The sequence below is a fragment of the Erinaceus europaeus genome, chromosome 3 (assembly GCF_950295315.1).
Source record: "Erinaceus europaeus chromosome 3, mEriEur2.1, whole genome shotgun sequence".
Taxonomy (NCBI): Eukaryota; Metazoa; Chordata; class Mammalia; order Eulipotyphla; family Erinaceidae; genus Erinaceus; species Erinaceus europaeus.
In genome coordinates, this window is record NC_080164.1 from 108162825 (window position 1) to 108186912 (window position 24088).

At 42.0% G+C, this 24088-nt stretch overlaps 1 protein-coding gene across 2 annotated transcripts in view; it reads left to right on the forward strand.

The window, feature by feature from the left end:
- The window catches only part of HPGDS (hematopoietic prostaglandin D synthase), a 41095-nt gene that overhangs the window by 7602 nt on the left and 9405 nt on the right, over positions 1-24088 (forward strand). For both annotated transcript variants that reach the window (XM_007524542.3, XM_016188806.2), the window contains exons 2-4: positions 3126-3267; positions 9239-9331; positions 21476-21585. In XM_007524542.3, coding sequence (XP_007524604.1) covers positions 3135-3267; positions 9239-9331; positions 21476-21585 — 336 coding nt within the window. In that variant the 5' untranslated portion in view covers positions 3126-3134. The remainder of the gene's footprint in view (positions 1-3125; positions 3268-9238; positions 9332-21475; positions 21586-24088) is intronic.

The window sequence follows — 24088 nt, forward strand, 5'->3', positions numbered from 1 at the left end:
ACAGGGTTACAATTCCACACAGTTCCCACCACCAGAGTTCTCTGTCCCTTCCCCTCCATCGGAAGCTCCCCTATTCTTTTTCCCTCTGGGAGGTTGGACCAAAGTTCCCTACGGGGTATAGAAGGTCAGAGTTCTGATCATGTTATTGCTTCTTAGCTAGGCACGAACGTTGGCAGATGGATCCATACCTCCCAGCTTGTTTCTATCTTTCCCTAGTGGAGTGGGGTTTAGATATCTTCTTGACTTGAATGAAACTCAATGTAAAATACTGTGATTTTGCAAGTTAACAATAAACAATTCTTTTGTTTTCATGGAGAAAAAGGTGGCCACTAAAGAGTGTGCCACTTGGCCAAGTGAGAAAATAATGCATGCCTAACTTTTTCCAAACCTTTTTTCCTTTTTTAGTGTGTGTGTGTGTGTGTGTGTGTGTGTGTGTGTGTGTGTGTGTGTAATGGCTTCCAGACAGCTACTGACACACAGGTACAGTGTCTTCTGTCCCCACTGCAGGTTCTGCACACCACCCTCACCACTCCAAGTCCCCCTTCGACACTGTGCCCTGAATGCCCAACACCCTCCCAGCCATTTCCCCTAGTCCAGAGTCCTTTGCTCTGCTGCAAAACACCTCACCTAGTCCAAGCCTCACCCTGTGTCTCCCTTTTCTGTCTGTGCTCCTTAAGTTCCCCCTGGAAGTGACACTCACCCAGTATTTGACCTTCTTCTGGCTGATCTCTCTTAGCATGTTTAATGCTTAATGGTAATCAGAATGGACTTAATTGGATTCTTTAGATACACACAGTGTTTACAAGAAGCTATCTCAATTCTTTGTTGCTTCAGGAACACAGACTGGTGACAGCTGAAACAAACCCCCAAGTTGTATAAAATGCTTTGCAAAGCAAATTAAAAGCCGCCTCTAAGAATCACACTTCTCCTATTCCAGAGACATTTTTGTGGTGTTGGTGGTGTCCTCCTTCTGCTTTTTGACAGTTAAGGTAAGGAGATAAAGGAAATGTAAAAATTGTACTTTTTTTTTTACGTCTCAAGAATGCATGTTTTTCAGAGGGAACTTGATCCCTTTATTCATTTATTTTGCTCTCTTTCTGTTTCTTTGTTTATTTATTTCATAACTGCTGGATCTTTACTCCAGGTTGATATTTTCAGATAGAGACAGAGACAAAGAGATAGGGAGTATGGTCTGGAGGTGGCACAGTGGATAAAGCATTTAACTCTCAACCCCCAGCAGCACATGTACCACTCGGACATCTGGTTCTTTCTCTCTCTCTTTCTCCTCTTATCTTCTCCATGAATAAATAAATAAATGAAACCTTTTTTAAAAAAGAGAGAGATCGGGAGTTGGGTGGTAGCACGGCGGGTTAAGCGCACGTTACACAAAGCGCAAAGCGCAAGGACCAGTGGAAGTATCCCAGTTCGAGCCCCCGGCTCCCCACCTGCAGGGGAGTCGCTTTGCGAGCAGTGAAGCAGGTCTGCAGGTGTCTGTCTTTCCCTCCTTCTCTCTGTCTTCCTCTCCTCTCTTGATTTCTCTCTGTCCTATCCAACAATGACATCAATAACAACAATAATAACTACAACAAGGGAACAAGAAGGGCAACAAAAGGGAATAAATTTAAAAAAAGAGAGAGACCAACAGCCCTGCTCCACCACTTGTGAAGCTCCCCACCCCTGCTGGTGGGGATGGGGAGCTTGAACCTGGTTCCTCAAGATGGGAGTGTGTGTGCTACCACCAAGTGTGCTACCACCTGCCCCCACTCCATTGGCAACTTTCTAAAATGAAAGGGGAGACAGTGTTCTTTCTTTCTGGATCCCCTGCAGAAGCAATGGAAGAGCTAGTTGTCTGCCTCAGACCATCAGCCATCCTCAGATGTATCTGTCCAGTCAGTGGCAGCAGCCTGCTCCTCAGCCCTGAGTGCAGAGCAGGGGGCAGGCAGTGTTCCTCTGAGCTACAGGTCCTTAGCTGGAACAGTCCAGGGGAAGGAAGGGAGACGTGGCAGGGCCTCGTTTGTACCTGCCCTCACAGGTCAGTTAACTTCACAAACTCTGAGTTGAGTCACCAAAGCCAATGACAAGCAAAATGCCCCCACACAAAACTGGAGCAGAGGGAGGACAGAAACATCTCAACTTGGGGGCAGGAGCGGAGGGGGAGAGGGGAGCGGAGGCGAAAGAACATCATGGTTCTGCAGAAAGACAGTCATGCCTGAGGCTCCAAAGGTCCCAGGTGTAATCCCCAGCACCACCATCAGCCAGAGCTGAGCAGGGCTCTGGCAAAAATAAAGAAATAAATTATTATTTTCTTTTAAAATGTTTACTTTTAAAAATCTCAAGGGGAGGGACCAGATGATGGCACACTTGGTTAAGTGCACATATTACACTGCACAAGGACCTGGGTTCAAGCCCCTGGTCCCCACCTGCAAGGCGAAAGCTTCACAAGTGGTGATGCAGGGCTGCAGATGACTCTCTGTCTCTCTCCTTCTCTATCTCCTCTCCCCTCTCAACTTCTGTCTTTACCCAATAATAAATAAATTGAAATATTAAAAAAAAAAAAAACCTCAAGGAGCTGGATGGCAGTGCATCTAGTTGAGCAAACAGTTTACTATGTGCAAGGACCCAGGTTCAAGTCCCTGGTTCCCACTTGCAGGGGGAAAGTTTTACAAGTAGTGAAGCAGGGCTACAGGTGTCTTGCTCTTTCTTTCCCTCTCTATTTCTCCCTTCCTTCTCAAGTTTTCCACGTCTCTATCCAGAGTAACAGAGAAATAGAAACATATGTTTTTAAAAATCTCCAAATGGAAAGCTTTGACCTATATCCTCTGGGGCACTGTTAAAGAGATTTTCTCTGTTGTGCTAAAACCTTTTCATAAAGACAACTCAAATTTGGTCATTTCATCAGAATGTTCCACAGAGTTCTTAGAGGGGCAGCTATGGTCTTATTTCTGTCAGGTCTCTCCCATAAATAGTTAGGGTAGACGTTTACAACTTGGACTTTGAATCATCTTCTGCTGTCTCTAGTTATCTCAAACAGTGTCATAAAGTCCCCCCAAAGTCGTTGTAGAATCACACTGAAGCATCACTAGAGAGCTGTTGAACTAACCCCTCTGTTTTTTCTCTTTCTCCAGACTCACATCATGCCAAACTACAAACTCACTTATTTCAACATGAGGGGGAGAGGAGAAATCATCCGCTACATATTTGCATATCTAGATATAAAGTATGAAGACCACAGAATAGAACAAGCTGAATGGTCTGAACTCAAATCAAGTAAGTAATACAGACACTATTTCCTGGTGATGCAGGGAAGTATAGATACTTCTCAAATCTTTCATCTTTCCTTGGGTAAATTAAAGCCTGAAGCTTTTTAAAGTATTTTTTTTATATTATATTTATTTTTTCTTTATTGGGGGATTAATATTCTACAGTTGACAGTAAATGAAAGAGTTTGTACATGCATAACATTTATCGCTTTTCCACACAACAATACACCCCCAGTTAGGTCCTCTGCCATCCTGTTCCTGAACTCTCACCACCCCACCCCTACCCCAAAGTCATTTACTTTGGTGCAATACACCAACTCCAGTCCAAGTTCTGTTTAGTGTCTTCTCTTCTGGTCTTGTTTTTCAACTCCTGCCTGTGAATGAGATCATCCCACATTCATTCTTCTGTTCTGACTTATTTCACTTGACATGATTTCTTCAAGCTCTATCCAAGATGGACTGAAAACGGGTAATCACCAGTTTTACTCTGAAAATATCCAATAGTTCCAGTTTACCTTTCTCTTCATTTAGCTCCCTCATTTCTGTATTGATTTTCTGCCTGGATGTTCAGTCAAGTTGAGAGAATGGAGTATTTAAGTTCCCTACTATGATTGTGTTGCTGTCAATATATTGCTGTAGCTCTTTTAGTAGATGCTTGATGTATTTAGATGGCCTCTCCTTGGGTGCATAGATGTAGATAATCATTAAGACCTCTAGATTGATTGATCCTCTGAGCATGAAGTCATGTCCATCCCTATCTTTTCAAATTTTATTTATTTTAAGGTCTATCATGTCAAATATAATGGATTATAGCACAGTTGGTGACATAGGGGTACAATCTTTCATCTCCTGTGACAGGTCTGCAGAACACTCTCATGCCCAACTTAGGTCCTTTCCCTCCATTGTACACCAGACCCCCACAGCTCTCTCCACCCCCTCCCACTTATCCCCTCCCCAGAGGTCTTTGCTTTGGTGTAATAAACTAGAAAAGACCAAAAAAAAAAAAAAAAAAGCACTGAAGAAGATGTGAAGCAAAAATAACCCTCCTGCACTGCTGGTAGGAATGTAAATTAACTCAGTCTCTGTAGAGAGCAGTCTGGAGAATTCTCACAAGTCTACAAGTGGACCTACCCTATGACCCTGCAATTCTTCTCCTGGGGATATATCCTAAGAAACCAAACACACCCATCCAAAAAGATCTGTGTTCACCTATGTTCATAGCAGCACAATGTGTAATAGTCAAATCCTGGAAGCAACTCAGGTGTCCAACAACAGATGAGTTGTTATGGCTGAGAAAGTTGTGATCTATACACACAATGGAACACTACTCAGCTATTAACAACAATGAAGTCAACTCCATTGCTTAATCTTGGATGGAACTTAAAGACATCCTGTCAGGGACCATGTGGTGGCACACCTGCTTAAGCACTCACATTACAATGCGCAAGGACCTAGGTTCAAACCCTGGTCTCTACCTGCAGAGGGAAAGCTTCATGAGTGGTGGAGCAATGCTGAAGGTGTCTCTCTGTCTCTCTCCCTCTCTTTATCCCCCTCCTCCTTCAATTTCTCTTTGTCTCTACTCAATAAAATAAATAAAAGTATTTAAAAAACAAAGAAGTCAAACAAAAAAATAATAACATCATGTCAAGTGACAAAAGCCAGAGGAAAATAATGAGTACTGGATGATCAGACTTACAGGCAGAATTTAAGAAACAAGGCCAGAAAGGGGACATGCAGAGTGAAACAGGCACTATGGCATTCTCAAAATCCACCCCTCAAGCCCTGCTATAGGATGCCATGGAATATGCAGGTACCTTGGTTTCAATCAATATGATTTCCCTTGTTGACACTTGCTTAAAGTACTGGCACCTTGGGCTTCCTGGGGCCTGTTCTGCTCTCCTGGGCTGTTCTTTGCCACCTCTCCATCTACCACCTCAGCCTGTGAAGTTCCTGAGAGTGCCATGAAGGTAGTGGCACACATGGGAAAGCCCTTAAGTAGACAATGATAGTCTGTACTAGGGAAAACACTGTCCTTTCCTTTCTGGAGAGCTCCCAGCAGTCTCTCCGTTCCCGTCCCCCTTTGTTAACAACTCAAGTAAGTACACATTTCTCTCTCTTTCTTCTCCTTTGCACTCTAACTTCCTGTGTATCTATCCAAAAGTAAATAAATAAATGATAGGTGGCTCAGCAATCACCCTTTTAGAGACAAAAACACAAATCTCACAGGAAAAAAAAGAATAATATAAAGATAGATCTGAGGAGACAACACAGTAGTTCTATAGGCAATTTTCTTGCCTGAGGCTCTGAGGTCCCTTGTTTTACCGCCAGCACCACTATTAGCCAGAACTGACATATGGTTAACTGAACTGAACTATGGTTAAAAATAATAATAATAAGGGGGCCTGTGAGGCTAGCAATGTGAGAGAGACAGAGAGAGAGAGATGACCCAGGAACCAAGCCTGTGGCAGTGAGGCAATTCAAATATTTATTCATCAGAGCACCCCAGAGATGGGCGGTAGCACACCTGGTTAAGCCACAAACCGCAATGGCCAGTGTCAGCCTCCCAGTCTGCCTGTGTGCTTCTCCAGGCTGGAAAATGGAAAAGACAAGTCAGAAACGGAAGTGGCTTGACAGTGGTTTGGAAAGGGGCAGAGAAAGGCAAAAGGGACTGGGAAATGTAGGAAATTCCTTAGCAACTATTGTGAGGATTTTAACTGGTAGGATTAATAATACCCTGCAGGCAGGGAGGGTCTTGAGGGTAGAAATAAGATAGATGAAAAAAATTAAAAATTAAAAAAAAAAGAAAGAAGATAGATCAAAGGAATGGAATAGATGGGATCTTTCAGGCAAAACAATGATTATGTAGATAATAAGGAAGCAGGCCATAGTATCAGGAATGCAGGGTATTTTGCCAGCAGGGAATCTGATAAGATGAGGCAAATCTTGGGGAGTCGTATCCCTCCTCACTCGACCTCTCAGTAGAGACAGAAAGACTGACAGGATGGATGTGGCCCTCAGATCAAGCCCTGCCAAGCTCAACCATATCCTCACAATTTCCCTACAGGGGCCAGGCTGTGGAGCACCCAGTTAAGTGCACATACTACCATGTACAATAACCCGGGTTTGAGCCCCCACTCCCCAACTACATGAGGGGAAACTTCACAAGCAGTGAAACTGTTCTTGAGGTGTCTCTCTGTCTCTCTCCTTCTCTATGTCCTCCTCTTCTCTCAATATCTCTCTGTCCTATTCAATAAAATGAAAAAAATGGCTGCCAGGAACAGTGGATTTGTAATGCCGGCACTGAGCCCCAGCAATAACCTTAGTAGCAATAAATAAATAAATAAATAAATAAATAAATAAATAAATAAAATTATACATTAATATGAAGCTTTGTCCAAAGAACTGCAATGGAGGACAGTGAAGTCAACATTCCTTTTTTTTTTTAAAATATTGCCCCAGGGAACTTACCCCGAGCTTCCAGCATGCTCAATACCAGGGTCAGTGTCTTCATTCTTTCTTTACTTTACAGAGTGGGTGGGAAGGAGAAACAGGGAAGACACCACAGCATCACTCTACCAACCATGGAGCTTCCCCTGGTTCCCCATGGTACTCCCATATGATGCTGGGGAGTTAAACCCCATGACCTTGTGTGTAAGGCAGGCTCTGCTGGGTGAACTGTCTCCTGGTGTATTAGAATTGGAGGAACTCTTCGGGTTGTCTCAGGCTCTCCACCTCCCTGGACACTGGTGACAGAGAGCAGGGTAGCCCCTGAAAGTCCAAATGGGGCCCTGGTGATGAGGGCGAAGTGCACAAAGAGGAAGGAACCACACAACCAGCTCCAGGAGAAGCCTCATGGACAACTCACTTATTGGAAGATACAAGCAAGTAGATATACCCAAAAGGTTTGAGAGAGCTTAAGATAATCGCTAAGCCATGCACACAATGCAGAGTTAAACCTTGCCCTGTCAGGTGTTTGATCTTAGCTGGGAAGTTACCATACAGGATCCGGTCATGAGCTCACAATGCATAGGTAGGCCTTTTTCTCTAAGGGTGGATTACAAGCACCTCTGGGCAAGGAGGGGGGGGAGCAGTAGAACTAAGCCAGGATATTTGCAGTGGGTTTCTGGTTGGCCATACACAGTAATTGATGGCTTGTGTTCATAGGGAACGGGGGAGTATGTGCAGCAAGGTACCCCATCTGGAAAAGTGCATCCATTATAAGTTCACGAGGTCAGGAGGACCAGCCTACTGCCCCTCAGAGAGGGGGCTCAGGGTCAACCCACTCAGACCCTCATGGAAATAATGGCTTGGACTTCCCAGACAGTGGACCCTTTCCCCACAGAACTAAACTGCAGATATCAACCACATTTCCACAGAGCACCAGCTTGGCTGCTCTATAGGAAAAACAAGCTCAGACAGGTTCCTCAGAGAAGGAACTGAGTCCTAGCACTGAAAATCCCCAAGGACAGGCTTGCAAGGATGACATGTTGGGTGCTGAGAACAGTGTGGAGTTATACCCCTGTTATCTCCAGTATTAAATCACTAATAATAAATAAATAAATACACTGGTGAAAGTTGCAAATACAACAGAACTGTTGTTCTCTTCTGAAAGAGAATACAAAACTGCTTCCCTAAGGGTATTTTCCAAGATGGAAATACCAGTGCAGAAAAATTTCACCAATGTCAGAGAAAGTATGAGAGAAGTCAGCAGACATCTTTAGCTGACTTCTTTAGCTGATATCTTTATTCCACCCTGACCACCCTGGGCAGATGACCTCACCAATATGTTCTGGAACTCCACCTCCCCAGAGCCCTAACCCACTAGGGAGAGATAGAAACTGGCTGGGGGTATGGAGCAACCCGCCAACACCCGAATCCAGTGGAGAAGCAATTACAGAATCTAGACCTCCCACCTTCTGCACCCCATTAAGATCTTTGGTACATACTCCCAGTAGGGGAGAAATGACAGCAGGAAGATGACCAGAGGGCTCTGAAATCCAACTCCATCAGGACCTAGAGTGAGAAGAAGAAAAATGGAGGGGCATTTGAATGTAGGAATAGTATGTGTAACTTGGAAAGGAAGTGAAGACAGGACCATAGAGAAAAAAATGGGCAAATGTATACAAATATAGAGAGAGTTATAGAATCTGTCTGCAACCTCAGGAGAACTTCTGCAATTTCCAGTGGAGGGAATGGGGTCACAGACCTCTGGTGGTAGGAACAGTGTGGAGTTGAACCCTTGTTATCTTGTAATTTTGTATATCAGTACTAAATCACTAATATTTTTAATTAAAAAAGCAAAAGAAATTAACTAAGCTAAAAGCCATAATAGAGAGAAACACCAGCAAAAACACAGAAGCCAAAGGTTCAAGTGGTTCAAAGGTTCAAGCTGGAGGATAGGGTGGAGTTACTATTCCAGAGAGAGAGAGAGAGAGAGAGAGAGAGAGAGAAAACTAAAGCAAATAAAGAAAATAGAAGGTAGGCATGAAATTCTTTTTGCATAATCATGATGCCATTCCCCCCACTTCTGGTTTTTTACCCTTTCAAGCAGGAATGGCAAGTCAAAAGAACAGATACTTGAGGAAAGTTTCCAAAATAAAACAGAAGAAAAGGAGAAACAGAAGAAAACAAAACATCTCTGAAGAGGTCAAGATGATGTAACAAGAAAAAATCTTTAAGAGCATGATATTCCCTATACAAAAAAAAAAAAGTTGGCATTCTATATACTATAAGGAAGAAGTCTTTGGTATGGGCAGGGGAGATAGCATAATGGTTAAACAAAGAGACTCTCAAGCCAGAGCTGAGGTATACTCTGGTAAAGAGAGAGAAAGAGAGAGAGAGAGATTTAAAAGAATTCTTTGGAAACAAAAATGCCCTGATGATTGAAAATGTGGGCCACAACTAATTAGTAACTACCAATTTTAATAAAATGGTTCTGTTATGAAATTTGACTCTGTTTTATTTCTTTTTCTTTTTAGCTCTCCCATTTGGTAAAATCCCTGTTTTAGAAGTGGATGGCCTTGCCCTTCACCAGAGCCTTGCCATTGCAAGATACCTGACCAAAAACACAGGTAACCTGTGATAAGTGTTGCTAGAAGCTAAAAAAATAAAAAATAAAATAAAAATAAGGCCACACACCTGTGTTATCAAGCACCCTGTGCAGAGAGTAGAATTGAGTGTCATGTGTGCACTTGAATATTCCAGGAAATCCCAGACAGTTTCATACTCCTTGTCCACTGCCCCATCTGGATATGTCTCAGCCCCAACTTTTGCCAGCAGACTCGGGGCCAGTGGTAAAGGTGCCTGCACCTGTGGGTGGGGTGAGAAAAAAGCAAAGGAAATTTCTTGTTTTGTCTTTGACTGACTCCCTTTCTCCCTTCCTGTTCCCTCTCCTCTTAAACTCCTCTAACAGATTTCTCATGAGAACACACACACGCACACGCACACACACACATACACAGCTTCTTTTAAAGTCTTTTCTTTTGTAGCCTGGGAGGTGGTGCAGTGGATAAATTATTAGACTTACAGATTTGAGGTCCTGAGTTCAATCCTCAGCATGGTGTGTGCCAGAGTGATGCTTTAGTTCTCTCTCCCAACTCCCACCCTGTTTCTCCTCTCTCTTTCTATCTCATAAATAAATCTTAAAAAGGTAAATAAATAAAACAAAATAGCTAGACTCAGCATCCCTAGAGATAGTGCAGAGGACACAGCATTGAACTCTCAAGCATTAGGTCCTAAATTCAATGCCCAGCACTGCATGTCCTAGAGTACTGCTCTAGTTCTTCCTCTTTCTCTTGAATATATCATTTTGGGGCCAGATGGTGGTGCACCTGTTACAATGAGCAAGGACCTAAGTTCGAGCCCCCAGTCCCCATCTGTAAGGGGAAAGCTTTGCAGGTGGTAAAGCAGTGCTGCAGATATCTCTCTCCCTATCTCCTCTTCCCTCTTGATTTCTGGTTGTCTCTATCCAATAAATGAAGAAAATAAAAATTTTTAATAATATATCATTTAAAAATTATTTGTAAAAAGGAAACACTGACAAAAAACGTAGAATGAGCAGGGTACAACTCCACACAATTCCCACCACCAGAACTCCATATCCCATCCTGATAGCTTTCCTATTCTTTAACTCTCTGGAAGTATGGACCCAAGGTCATTGTGGGGTGCAGACGGTGGAAGGTCTGGCTTCTGTAATTGCTTCCGCTGAACATGGGCTTTGACAGGTTGATCCATAACCCAGCCTGTTTCTCTTTCCCTATTAGGATGGGAATCTGGGGATGTGGGGCTCCAGGACACATTGGTGGGGTTGTCTGGCTAGGGAAGTCCAGATGGCATCATGGTAGCATCTGGAATATGGTGGCTGAAAAAAGAGTTGTTGACTTATCATGAAATAAATAGTTCAGATGATGAGTTGGGGGGTCTCCATTTTGTAGATAGTTAGCAGGTCTATTTTAGTTATATTCCAAAGGGCCCATGACTATACTAGTTTTTTTTTTATTTTTATGAGCCTGAAATCTGATACACAGGTGGATCCAAGTTATTATCAGGGGAGATGATGTCATGGCTGGAAAAAGGACCAGAAAGCTGGCTCAGGGAAGAGTGTAGCTTCCAAATATGGGAAAGGGGTATAAATATTGTTGACTGTAAACTCCATCTATTTGATGTTATCTGGGGCCCATAATTAGCTTAGGAGTCTATGTGACCGCCGCATCCCTGTAGATTTGAGCTCGCATTCTGTGGTCATGAAGCTGCCCCAATTCCGGGACCCACATTCCTCAGGAGGAACATAGAGTATGTTGTCCAGCCTCTCTTCAGAGGATGGAACATTCTCTGCTGTTGTTGATCGACATTGAGGACAAGGGCCTATGGGGGCCCACAAAGGGTTCTTTTTTGTTGTTCCTGATAGAGATGACCAGTAACAATGGAGAGAGGTATTTATTTGAGGTCTAGGCCCATCATGTCTGTTTGGGAATCTCAGGACTCCCCAGATAGGGCCCCAGCTGATGGGGTGGCCTGGTAGTAACTAAAAAGTCATCGTTAAAGTATGCCAGTCTCTTGCCCTTATTCAGCTTTTGGAGTCCTTGGTTTGATAAGGTTAGCTTTGGAGTGAGTGAGGGAAGTATAATAGGAAGTAGGTTAGGAGGGCATCTAAGTCTAAGTAGACACTATTTCATTATGAACTTTATATATCATTTTTATGTCCTTTATAATTCACCTGAAGACTTATCAACCACCCCCCTCCATACACACACACACTCCACACCCATGCAAGCTCCAGATACAGAGAAAATGGGCCACAACTTTTTTTTTTAACTTTTTAAAAATCCATTTATTTTGAGAGAAAGAAGCCAAAGCCCTATTCTGGTATAAAGCGTGATTCCATGATTGCAAATCCTGCACCCCACCCACTAAGCCACCTAGCACATTAAGTGGTTAATTTTTTTAAGTTATAAGTTTTATATGAAGTATTAAATTGAATATCTTGTTTTCAAATAAGACATTTAGCACGTATCATACAGTGAAAACCAAATAGTCCAAGAATACTGTTATTTTAGAATTTTGATATGTTATGATAATGAAAAATGTCATATCTTCACAAGTGATATCTTTAAACTCTAAAGAAGCTTTGCAGATAAAACAGGAGACTAATCTCTAGAAAACTTTTAGTATTTTAAATATTTTCTTTTTAAATATATATGCTATTATTATTATTTATTTCTTGTTTTTTTCTTTTAAAAATTTATTTATTTATTTTTCTTTTTGTTGTCCTTGTGTTGTTTTTTTATTTTTTATTGGGGAATTAATATTTTACATTCAACAGTAAGTACAATAGTTTGTACATGCATAACATTCCCCAGTTTCCCATATAACAATACAACCCCCACTAGGTCCTTTGAATCCTTCGTGGACCTGTATTCACCCCAGAATCTTTTACTTTGGTGTGCCAATTCCATTTCAGGTTCTACTTGTGTTTTCTTTTCTGATCTTGTTTTTTAACTTCTGCCTGAGAGTGAGATCATCCCATATTCATCCTTCTGTTTCTGACTTATTTCACTCAACATAATTTTCTTTCAAGGTGCATCCAAGATTGGCTGAAAATGGTGAAGTCACCATTTTTTATAGCTGAGTAGTATTCCATTGTGTATACATACCACGACTTGCTCAGCCACTCATCTGTTGTTGGACACCTGGCTTGCTTTCAGGTTTTGGCTATTACAAATTGTGCTGCCAAGAACATATGTATACACAGATCTTTTTGGGTGGATATGTTGGTTTCCCTAGGATATATCCCCAGGAGAGGAATTGCAGGGTCATAGGGTAGGTCCATTTCTAGCCTTCTGAGAGTTCTGCAGACTGTTCTCCACAGAGGTTGGACCAATTTACATTCCCACCAGCAGTGGAGGAGGGTTCCTTTGACCCCACACCCTCTCCAGCATTTGCTGCTGTTACCTTTTCTGATGTATGACATTCTCACAGGAGTGAAGTGGTATCTCATTGTTGTCTTTATTTGCATTTCTCTGACAATCAGAGACTTGGAGCATTTTTTCATGTGTTTCTCGGCCTGTTGGATCTCTTCTGTGGTGAGTATTCTGTCCATGTCCTCCCCCCAATTTTGGATGCAGTTATTTGTTGTCTTGTTGTTGAGTTTGGCTCAACTCAACTCTTGTCTGATGTATGGCATGTAAAGATCTTATCTCATTTTGTGAGGGGTGTCTTGGTTTGGGTAGTGGTTTCTTTTGCTGTGAAGAAGCTTTTTAATTTGATGTAGTCCCATAGGTTTATACTTGCCTTAGTCTTCTTTGTAATTTGATTCATTTCATTGAAGATGTCTTTAAAATTTATGTGGAAAAGAGTTCTGCCAATATTTTCTTCTAAGTATCTGATAGTTTGTGGTCTAACATCCAAGTCCTTGATCCACTTAGAATTTACTTTTTGTATTTGGTGAAATACAGTGGTTCAGTTTCATTCTTCTGCATGATTCAACAAATTGTTTCCAACACCATTTGTTGAAGAGACTCTGCTTTCCCCATTTAATAGTCTGAGCCCCTTTGTCAAAGATTAGATGTCCATAGGTGTGGGGGATCACTTCTGGGCTCTCAGTTCGATTCCACCGGTCAGTGTGTCTATTCATGTTCCAATACCAAGCAGTTTTGATGACAATGGCCCTATAATACAATTTGAGATCTGGGAGTGTGATGCCTCCAGTTCTGTTCTTTTTTCTCAAGATTATTTTAGCAATTCTAGGTCTTTTCTGGTTCCAAATAAAGATTTGTAGCATTTGTTCTATTTTCCTAAAAAATGTGCTTGGGATCTTGATGGGGATAGCATTAAATTTGTAGATGGCTCTGGGTAGTATATTCATTTTGATGATGTTGATTCTACCAACCCATGAACATGGAATATCTTTCCACTTCTTTGTGTCTTTTTCAATTTCCTTGAGTAGTGACTCATAATTTTCAGTATACAAGTCTTTCACTTCTTTGGTTAGGTTTACTCCTAGATATTTTATTGTTTTTGTTGCTATAGTAAAAGGAATTGATTTCTGGATTTCAATTTCTCCTAGCTTAGTGTTTGCATAGAGGAATGCCACTGATTTTTGAATGTTAATTTTGTAGCCTGACACCTTACTATATTGCCTGATGATTTCCAAAAGCTTCTTGCTGGATTCCTTACATTTTTCTGTGTATACTATCATGTCATCTGCAAATAGGGAGAATTTGACTTCTTCTCTTCCAATCTGTATCCCTTTAATTCCTTGGTCCTGCCTGATTGCTATGACAAGAACTTCCAACACTATGTTAAATAGTAACGGTGATAGTGGGCAGCCCTGTCTTGTAACTGATCTGAGTGGAAATGCTTCCAGTTCCATTGAGTATGATGTTGGCTGTAGGTTTGCTATATATAGACTCTACTATCTTCAGGAATTTTCCATCTATTCCCTTTTTTTTTTTTTTTGGTGTTTTGATCATAAAGGGATGTTGTATTTTGTCAAAGGCTTTCTCTGCATCTATTGATATGACCATGTGGTTTTTGGTCTTGCTTTTGTTGATGTGGTGGATCACATTGATTGATTTACATATATTAAACCAACCTTGCATGCCTGGGATAAACCCCACTTGGTCATGATGAACAATCTTTTTGATATACTGCTGTATCTGGTTGGCTAGAATTTTGTTCAGTATTTTAGCATCTATGTTCATCAGAGATATTGGTCTGTAGTTTTCTTTTTTGGTTGTGTCCCTGTCTGCTTTTGGTATCAGGTGATGTTGGCTTCATAGAAGCTGGCAGGGAGTATTCCAGTGTCTTCAATCTTCTGGAAGACTTTTAAAAGTAGAGGTATTAGTTCTTCTTTGAAGGTTTTGTAGAATTCATTCGTAAAACCATCTGGTCCAGGACTTTTTTTTGGGGGGAGATTTTTGATAACTGTTTCAATTTCATTAGCTGTGATGGGCCTGTTCATGTTATCCACTTCCTCTTCACTTAGTTTTGGAAGTTGGTAGGTATCTAGGAAATCATCCATTTCTTCCAAGTTCTCTAGCTTGGTGGCGTATAGTTGTTCATAGAAGCCTCGCATCATATGTTGAATTTTTGCGGTGTCTGTTGTGATATCTCCTCTTTCATTTAGTATCCGATTTATTTGGGTCTTCTCCCTTTTTAGTTTTGTGAGTCTGGCTAAAAGTTTGTCAATTTTGTTCACTTTTTTGAAGAACCAACATTTACTTTCGTTGATCTTTTGTATGGTTTTCTTATTCTCAATGTTATTTATTTCTGCCCTAACTTTAGTGATTTCTGTCCTTCTGGTTGCTTTAGGGTTCCTTTGTTCTTCTTCTAGGTCTTTAAGATGTGCAATCAGGCTGTTTATTTGTGCTTTTTCTTGTTTCCTAATGTGTGCTTGTATAGCTATGAACGTCCCTCTCAATACTGCTTTAGATGTGTCCCAGATATTTTGATAGCTTGTGTCTTCATTTTCATTGAAGTCTCAAAACATTTTGATTTCTTCCTTGATTTCCTCTTTGACCCAGAGGTTGTTAAGAAGTGTATTGTTGAGCTTCCACATTCTGGGACTATTACTAATCTTTTGTTGATTGTTAAGTGTTAGTTTAATTCCACTGTGGTCTGAGAAGATGCTTGGGATGATTTCAATGCTCTTGAATTTTCTGATGCTGTCTTTGTGGCCTAACATATGGTCTATCCTTGAGAATGACCCATGTGGACTTGATTAAAATGTGTATTCCAGTTTCTTGGGTTGAATGACTCTGAAAATGTCCAAAAGTTCTAGTTTATCTATCTCTTCATTCAGCACCCTTATGTCTTTATTGATTTTCTTCCTGGATGATCTGTCAAGTTGAGAGAGTGGGGTGTTGAAGTCCCCTACTATGACTGTGTTGCTGTTAGTATATTGCTGTAGCCCTTTCAGTAGACATTTGATATATTTAGATGGCTTCTCATTGGGTGCATAGATGTTAATAATTGTTAAGTATTCTTGATTGACTGATCCTCTGAACATTAAGTAGTGTCCATTCCTATCTTTTTTAATCTTATCTATTTTAAAGTCTATCGTGTCAGATATGAGAATAGTTGTTCCTGCCCTTTTTTGTGGGCCATTGGCTTGTATGATAGTTTTCCATCCTTTCACTTTAAGTCTGTGTTTGTCTTGTTGAGTTAGGTGGATTTCCTGTAGACAGCATATTGTTGGGTTGTATTTTCTGATCCATTTTCCTACTCTGTGTCATTTAATAAGTGAATTCAGGCCATTGACATTTATTGATATCAAAGATTGAAGATATTTTAACTCCATTCTTGTAGAGTTTTAGAGTGTTCTGATATATGTCCTATTTATGATGGTCTGACTGTTTATAGAAGACCTTTCAGAACGTCTTTCAGGGCAGGCTTGGTGATACTTGATTCCTTCAACTGTTGCTTGTCTGAGAAGGTTTTGATGCCTCCATCTAGTCTGAATGACAGTCTAGCAGGATATAGTATTCTTGGTTGAAAGCCTTTCTCATTGAGCACTCGATAGATATCTTGCCATTCTCTTCTGGCCTGTAGTGTTTGTATGGAGAAGTCTGCTGCTAATCTTATGGGTTTTCCTCTGTAGGTGACTCTTTGTTTTTCTCTTGCAGCCTTCAGGATCCTTTATTTATCCTTATTCCTTTCCATTCTAAATGAGGTGTCTTGGTGTCTTTAAGTCTGGGTTAATTCTGTTTGGGACCCTCTGGGCTTCTTGAATCTTTATGTCTTTGATGTTGTCTAGACTAGAGAAGTTTGCAGCTATTATGGCCCAAAGAATGCTTTCTTCCTCTCCTTCTCTTCCTCTGGTAAGCCAATAATGCATATATTGTTTCTTTTGAAGTTATCCCATAGTCTCTGTTGTTTTTTTAGCATCTCTTAATCTCTTTTTGAGATCTCTTACTTCTTTTTTAGTTGTCTCTGATTTGTCCTCAATCTTGCTAATTCTGTCTTCGGCCTCATTGATTCCATTCTCTCTGCCCTCTACTGTTTTCTGGAGTCCATCTATTTTGTTGGCCTGTTCTGATACTGTTTTAGCTTGTTCAGCTAGTTGTGTTCTTAGCTCCGCTATTTCAGCTTTCAGCTTTCATCTCTCTAATAACCTTGAGATAGTTAGTGTTTTCTTCCAGAGTCTCATTTGTTGTTCCTGTATTTCTGATTACAATTCTTTCAAACTCTTTACTCACTCCTGTGATTATTTCCTTAGCTAATATTTGGGTGTTGAACTCATTTTTTTGTACTTCACCCTTTGGGGGGTTTTTAGCTGGACTGTTGTCCTGGTTCATTGGTTCATTTCTTCAATATTTCTTCTTGTTGGTTTACCCATTTTATATATTGTGTTATGAGTTCCCTCTCTTAGTACTTTTCAAATTACTGATCACTATTTCCTGGATTGACTTGTGTCTAAGTAAGGTAATTAAAGGGTTCATAGTGGTGGAAGTTAACAGTTGTTTCAATATTATTTTAATCCCTGAGTTGGAGCTCAGTGATTTAAAATCCTCTTTTTATTTTTTTCTTCTCTGTAGGCTATGGGAGCCTGAGGGCTTCTAAACTATAAGTAAGACCCTTAGCTTAATCACTGACTCCTGACCAAGAGATGTGGTGTGGCAGAGGTAGTTCAGTGGTTATGCAAAGAGACTTTCACAGCGCCACAGCTATGCCTCCGAGGTATAGGTCTTCTACTGAGTTTCCTGGTTAGATCTTTGTCCCCCAGTGTCCCTCCCTGCCACTGCTTCAGATTCTGAGGGCAGTAGCAGTGGAGACTCAGAGTTGCACTTGGTGAGTCTCTGGGGAGTCCTCTCCTCCCTTCAGTTGTCCCCTTGTTAGTGGAACAGACTGGAGGTAGTGTCTCAACTGATAGACCGTTGGACTGTTACCAGCCACTTAGTCTCTCCCTAGGCTCCTCTCTGTCACCAGCCACGTGTGTTTGCACTCACCAGTGATTTGGTGGGTTCCTGTAGTCGTTCTAGTCCTGTCTTGTTTCAGTCCCAGGTGGTCTCCTTTGGTATTCCTAGTTGATCCGGGAGAGGAGAGGGGAAGAGAGGAGAGGAGAAAAGAGGAGAGGAGAGGAGAGGAGAGGAGAGGAGAGGAGAAGGAGAGGAGAGAAACAGATCTGCTGCTGCTCGTAGCCCCACCTCTGGAAGTCCTGGGGCCACAACTTCTAGACCTGCATCTCGTGGCCCACCAACCCCCTAAATATGGTCACCTCAGAGAAAAGTGCGAAGGACCGCTACAGTGGAAGAGCAGCAGGAAGGATCAGGGAACTTGGAAGGCGACCACCTGGTGGGTCAGGAATGGGCGCAGGGGAGAACAGAATATACCACACTCTGTTGGAGGGTGAATCTGAACTCAATTTTTATTCAGCCAGTGAGAACTTATATATCTTTCAGCCTTACATAAACAATATCTGAAACAGAAAGTAAAGCTCATTTCTTTTTTTTTAAAGATTTTTCCTTTTATTGGGAGATTAATGTTTTACAGTCGCCACTAAATATAATAGTTTCGTACATGAAAGTAAAGCTAATTTCTTGATTAGACGGCAGTAATGTCGTACTTTATGGGGTGATGCATTTCTGAGTAATAGGCTTAGCAGATAGTATTTTACGTAGAGTTTTAATATATTTCATAAGAGGAGGTGAGTAAGTATTATTAAGAATTTTTCCTAAAACTTTATGTATTTGATGACCCATAACTTTGTCTACCTCATTTCCTGTTCATCTGTATCTAATCTGGGAACAGGGGTTGTTTGTCCCCAATTACACAGCATCATTACCATGTACATAATGAAAACAATAATCAGAGTTTTCAATTTAGATCTGCTCAGAATGCCAAGACCCACTCCCAGAATTCTTCTTCCTTGAAGAGAGTTTTCTAGGGTGCTGACCCTGTCAGACCCATCATTCTGGAGTTGAGTGGGGTGTGGCAAAAAGGAGCATGTGCTTTTCACAATTGGCAAAAGGTTCATTGGGAAATAATCAACCAAAAGAAAGATAAATAGTAATTGTGTGAAAAGACCGTACTCCCCCAATTCAGAGCTGACAGACCCTCTTGTCACCCCTGGAGGGGTAAAGTCACCACATCCATTTCACAAAGGGAGACACAGCCTCATTTCCCACAGGAGAAACTGAAAGGCTGGGCTCCATGGTGGGCTTTCACACCCAGGCATCACTCTCTGGTATTGCCTCCTAGGCTCCTTTCAACATGAATCCAGAGCCTGGGAAATAGCTCAGGTGGACAGAGCACTACTTTGCTGCGTGCATGACTCAAGTTCTAGCCCAACCCCACCACAATAAGGAAGTTTTGATGCCATGGTCTCTTTCACTCTCTTTATCTCTCTCCACCTCTCTTTAAACCTCACTTTGAGACACTACTGGGTAAAAACATCTTATGCAGAGAAAATGGTATGAGAAAAAGGAAAAATGGTGGAAATTGCCAGATAATGGAGAAGTAGAAAGAAAAGAGAGTAGAAAAGTAGAGAGGCATCTGGTTAGGAAAATGTGGAGTATAACTATCTTCCCTTAAGAGAAGAATGACAGATCAGGCAGATAGGTTGATAGATAGATGATAGATAGATAGATAGATAGATAGACAGGCAGACAAATGAATAGAAGATATAGACATATGTGCTGTGAACGTGTTTGTTTTTACCTAGGTTTCAGCACTCCAGTTTGACTGGTTTTCAAGTTAAAAAGAGAGAAAGAGATATGGCCTGGGTGATGGTGTAGTGGATAATGTCGTCAAAGTTCAAAGTGTTGGACACTCAAGCATGAAGAGCAGAGAGTGATCCCCAGCATTGCATATGACAGAGTGATGCTCTGCTTCTCTCTCTCTGCCCCCTACCCACGACTCTCAAGAATGAATAAATAAATATTGAGAGAGAGGAAGAGAAAGGTCCCACAGCACAGAAGCTTCTCCCAAAGGGGCAGTGAGTAGATAGCATAATGGTTATGCAAAGAGACTCTCATGCCTGAGGCTCCAAAATCCCAGGTTCAATCCACCACACCACCATTAGCCAAAGCTGAGCAGTGCTATATGGTTTAAGAAAAAAAACAAAAGTACCATGGACATTCCCTAACTTGAGCTACCTATCAACATTTTTCATGCGTGAAAAGATGATGATACACATATGGCTAAATTACAGGTCTACTTAGCATAGACACCATGGTTTTGTTTTCATTTTCTTGTGATGAGAACACAGCGGAGAGACCCTTGCGCTTCCAAGCCTGAAATGCCAAGTTTAGTCTCCAGCATTGCATGTGCCATAATGATGCTCTTTGCTCCTTCATATAAATGCATGCATACATACATACATACATGTTTTAAAATAAATCTACTCTAGGTGCCAGGAAATGGGACACACAGTTAATGTACATGTTGTCAGGTGCAAAGACCTGGGTTCAAGACCCTGCACCCCATCAGCAGAAGGGAACACTTCATAAGCGGTGAAGCTGGGCTGCAAGTCTCTTTCTCTCCCCCCCCCGCAATTTATCTCTATTCTGTCCTATAAAATGTAAAAAAATGGCCACCAGGAGCGATGGATTTGTAGTGCTGGCACCAAGCCCCATCGATAACCCTAATGGATATATATATATAATTTTAAATTGCCAGTTAAAAGGAAAGAGAAAAAAATGAAGTGGTAGGCATAGTAGTTAATCTTCATGCATATTTTTTTACTATTTCAGTCAGATGAAGACTGTTTAATAGCTAATTAAACAGTAATAATAGTAAACATGAATTTAAATGTGTGCATTAGGCCGGGTGGTGGCACACCTGGTTGAGTACACATGTTACACTGCACAGGTTCGAGCCCCCAGTCCCTACCTGTAGGGGGAAAGCTTTTTGAGTGGTGAAGCAAGGCTGCAGGTGTCTCTCTATCTTTCTCCCTCCCTATCTCCCCCTTCCCTCTTGATTTCTGGCTATCTCTATCCAATAAATAAATAAAGATAATTTTTTTAAATAAAAGCATTTCACCAATAAATGTATCATTAACTGGGGCACATTTGTGGGCATAAAGTAACCTCTTTTGTGGCCTGGGAGATGTCACAGTGGTTAGAGCACTCGATTTAGAAGCATGAGGTCCTGAGTTCAGTCCCTGGTATCACATGTGCCAGAGTGATTTTCTTATATCTTTCCTTCTTCTTCTCTCTCTCTCTGTATTTTTAAAATTATTTATTTATTTCAGATAAATACAGAAAGAACTTGAAAGAAGAAGGGGAGATAGAGAGCAAGAATGAGAGAGACCTGCAGCTCTGCTTCACCATGCATGAAGCTTCCCTGCTGCAAGTGAGGACCAGGACCTTGAACCCAGCTGAAGCCAGTTCCTTGCATACTGTAATGTGTATACTCAACCAGGTGTACCACCACCTGTCCTCCTGTCTCAATATTTTTTCTTGCCACCAAGGTTGTCACTGGGACAATCCAATGACAACGCAATGAATCCTGGTGGCCACGGTCTTCCTTTACCTTTCTTCTTTCTTCCATTTTATGTGCTAGAACAGAGAACTTAAGAGGAAGAAGAGAGAGAGAGAAAGAGAGAGACCTGCAGATCTACTTCACCACTAGTGAAGCTTTCCCCCTGCAGGTGGAGACCAGGGGCTTGAACCTGGGTCCTTGCACACTATAGTGTGTGCACTTAACCAGGTGCACCAACACCGGGTCCCTAAATAAATCTCTTTCAAATGCCTTCTCTCTCTTCTGGCCTACAGACTTGGCTGGGAAAACAGAACTGGAGCAATGCCAGGTTGATGCAGTCGTAGACACCCTGGACGACTTCATGTCCCGCTTCCCCTGGGCAGAGAAGAGACAAGATGTCAAAGTAACTGCACCCCTTTGCTTCCACTGCCAGTGCTCACACACACCAGCCAGACTGTGTGCCAGGCACTTTGGAAAGTTTCATCTGAGAGGCCGGGCAGTGGTGCACCCAGTTGGGCTCACATGTTACCCTGTGCAAGGACATGGATTCAAGCCCCCTGTCCCCATCTGCAAGGGGGAAGCTTCATGAGCAGTGGAGCAGGGCTACAGAAGTCTGTGTTACCCTCTATCTAAAATGAAAACAATGATGGGGTGGGGGGGATGGTAGATAGCATAATGGTTATGCAAAAAGACTCTTGAGCCTGAGGCTCCCAGGTCCCGGGTTCAGTTCCCTACACCACCACAAACTAGAGCTAAGCAGGGCGCTGGTAAAAAGACAAAAAGTAGGAAAACAATGGCCACCCAAAGCTGTGTCATTGTGCATGTGTGACATCCCAGAAATAAACCTGGTGGCCAAAATAATAGTAATAATATCAAGTAAAATCCAGTTTAAGGACTGACCTTTTATATGTGACCTATTTGGATCCCAGAGTTCTCAAATTTTAGAGTGATTATTCTTTTTTTTTTTTTTTTCCCAGAGCACTGCTCGGCTCTGCCTGATAGTGGTGCAGGGATTGAACCTGGGACTTCGGAACCTCAAGCATGAGTCTCTTTGCATAACCATTATGCTATCTACCTTCACCGCTGAGTGGTTAAACTTTGTATTGATTAGTGAGAAAGATAAGAAAAAGAACCAGACATCACTCTGGTACATGTGCTGCTGAGGATTGAACTCAGGACCTCGTCCAATGTCTAATCCACTGCGCCATCTCCCAGACCACTGTTTATCAATTTATTATTTCTCTTTAATTTTTCTGTCATCGCTGGACTTCACTGCTCTGGGATTTTTCAGACAGAGACAGACACAGAGGGAATATGGAAATAAATAAATAAATAAATAAATAAATAAATAAATAAATAAAACACAGAAGGAAGTCAGCAAGACAGTGCACCTGATTCTCCCTGCACTTGACCCAGGTTCGAATCTGGCCCCCACCGAACTGGAGAAAGCCTTGGTTCTGAGGTATCTCTCTTGCTCCCTCTCTCTCAAATTCTTATTTTATACATTAGGGACATCTCCTAATCCACTTTGAAGTAGCCCTAAGTACCTGTGGATGGGTAGAGAATGAATAAAAGGTCCTTTGTAGGCTCTACAGCAGAGAAAATATTCTGTGAAGGTTTATGGTAGGAGGGGTTACCCTCTCTCTGCATTAGGAGCACGCTGCTCTTCCGTATCATCAGCTTCAAAAGCAAATGTTACCCACAGACTGTAGCAGCCCAGCTTCCAGAGCCAGCCATAGGCGGGGAGAAGGGGCAGCAACACCACAGGCAGGGCCTTAGGACTTAAGCCCCCGCTGGGTAGCACAGTATTTAGAAGCCAGGTCTAGGGAGTTGGGCGGTAGCGCAGCGGGTTAAGCGCAGGTGGCGCTAAGCCCAAGGACTGGCGTAAGGATCCCGGTTCGAGCCCCCGCCTCCCCACCTGCAGGGGAGTCACTTCACAGGCGGTGAAGCAGGTCTGCAGGCGTCTGTCTTTCCCTCCCCCTCTCTGTCTTCCTCTCCTCTCTCCATTTCTCTCTGTCCTATCCAACAACGATGACATCAATAATAACTACAACAACAGAACAACAAGGGCAACAAAAGGAGTTAATTAATTAATTTTTTTTTTAATTAAAAAAAAAAGCCAGGTCTCTGCAGGCTGCAGGCTCATCAGGTTTTCACTGCTGCCACCTTGTGGTCAGGTAAAAAAAAATTTCAAAAGCAAAGACCTTGAAAAAGGTGCCATGTGCTTTAGCCTCAGACAGAAATGGTTCCTTACTTGTTATCCAGAGCTCAGTGTTTAAACTAGAACAAATTTGAATATAATAGAAATGGTAAATTCAGAGCTGTGAACCAGGGAGCCCCACAAATACTGGGGTTTACACCAGTGTCCTTTTTTTTTTTAATATGTATTTATTCTCTTTTGTTGCCCTTGTGGTTTTCGTCGTTGTTGTTGTTGTAGTTATTGATGTTGTTGTTGTTAGATAGGACAGAGAAATGGAGAGAGGAGGGGAAGACAGAGAGGGGGAGAGAAAGACAGACACCTGCAGACCTGCTTCACCCCCTGTGATGTGACTCCCCTGCAGGTGGGGAGCCCGGGCTCCAACCGGAATCCTTATGCCAGTCTTTGCGCTTTTTGCCACCTATGCTTAACCCGCTGAGCTACTGCCCGACTCCCTCTAGTGTCTCTTCTTTTGAAGTGCCTGTTTCTTTGTTTATGTCTATTTTCCTTTCATTTGATAGGACAGAGAGAGATTGAAAGAGGAGAGGGGGAGTTAAAGAAGGAAAGAGAAGAGGGAATCTGGTGGTAGCACAGTGGGTTAAGCACAGGTGGCACAAAGCGCAAGGACCGGCATAAAGATCCCAGTTGTAGCCCCCGGCTCCCCACCTGCAGGGGAGTCGCTTCACAGGCGGTGAAGCAGGTCTGCAGG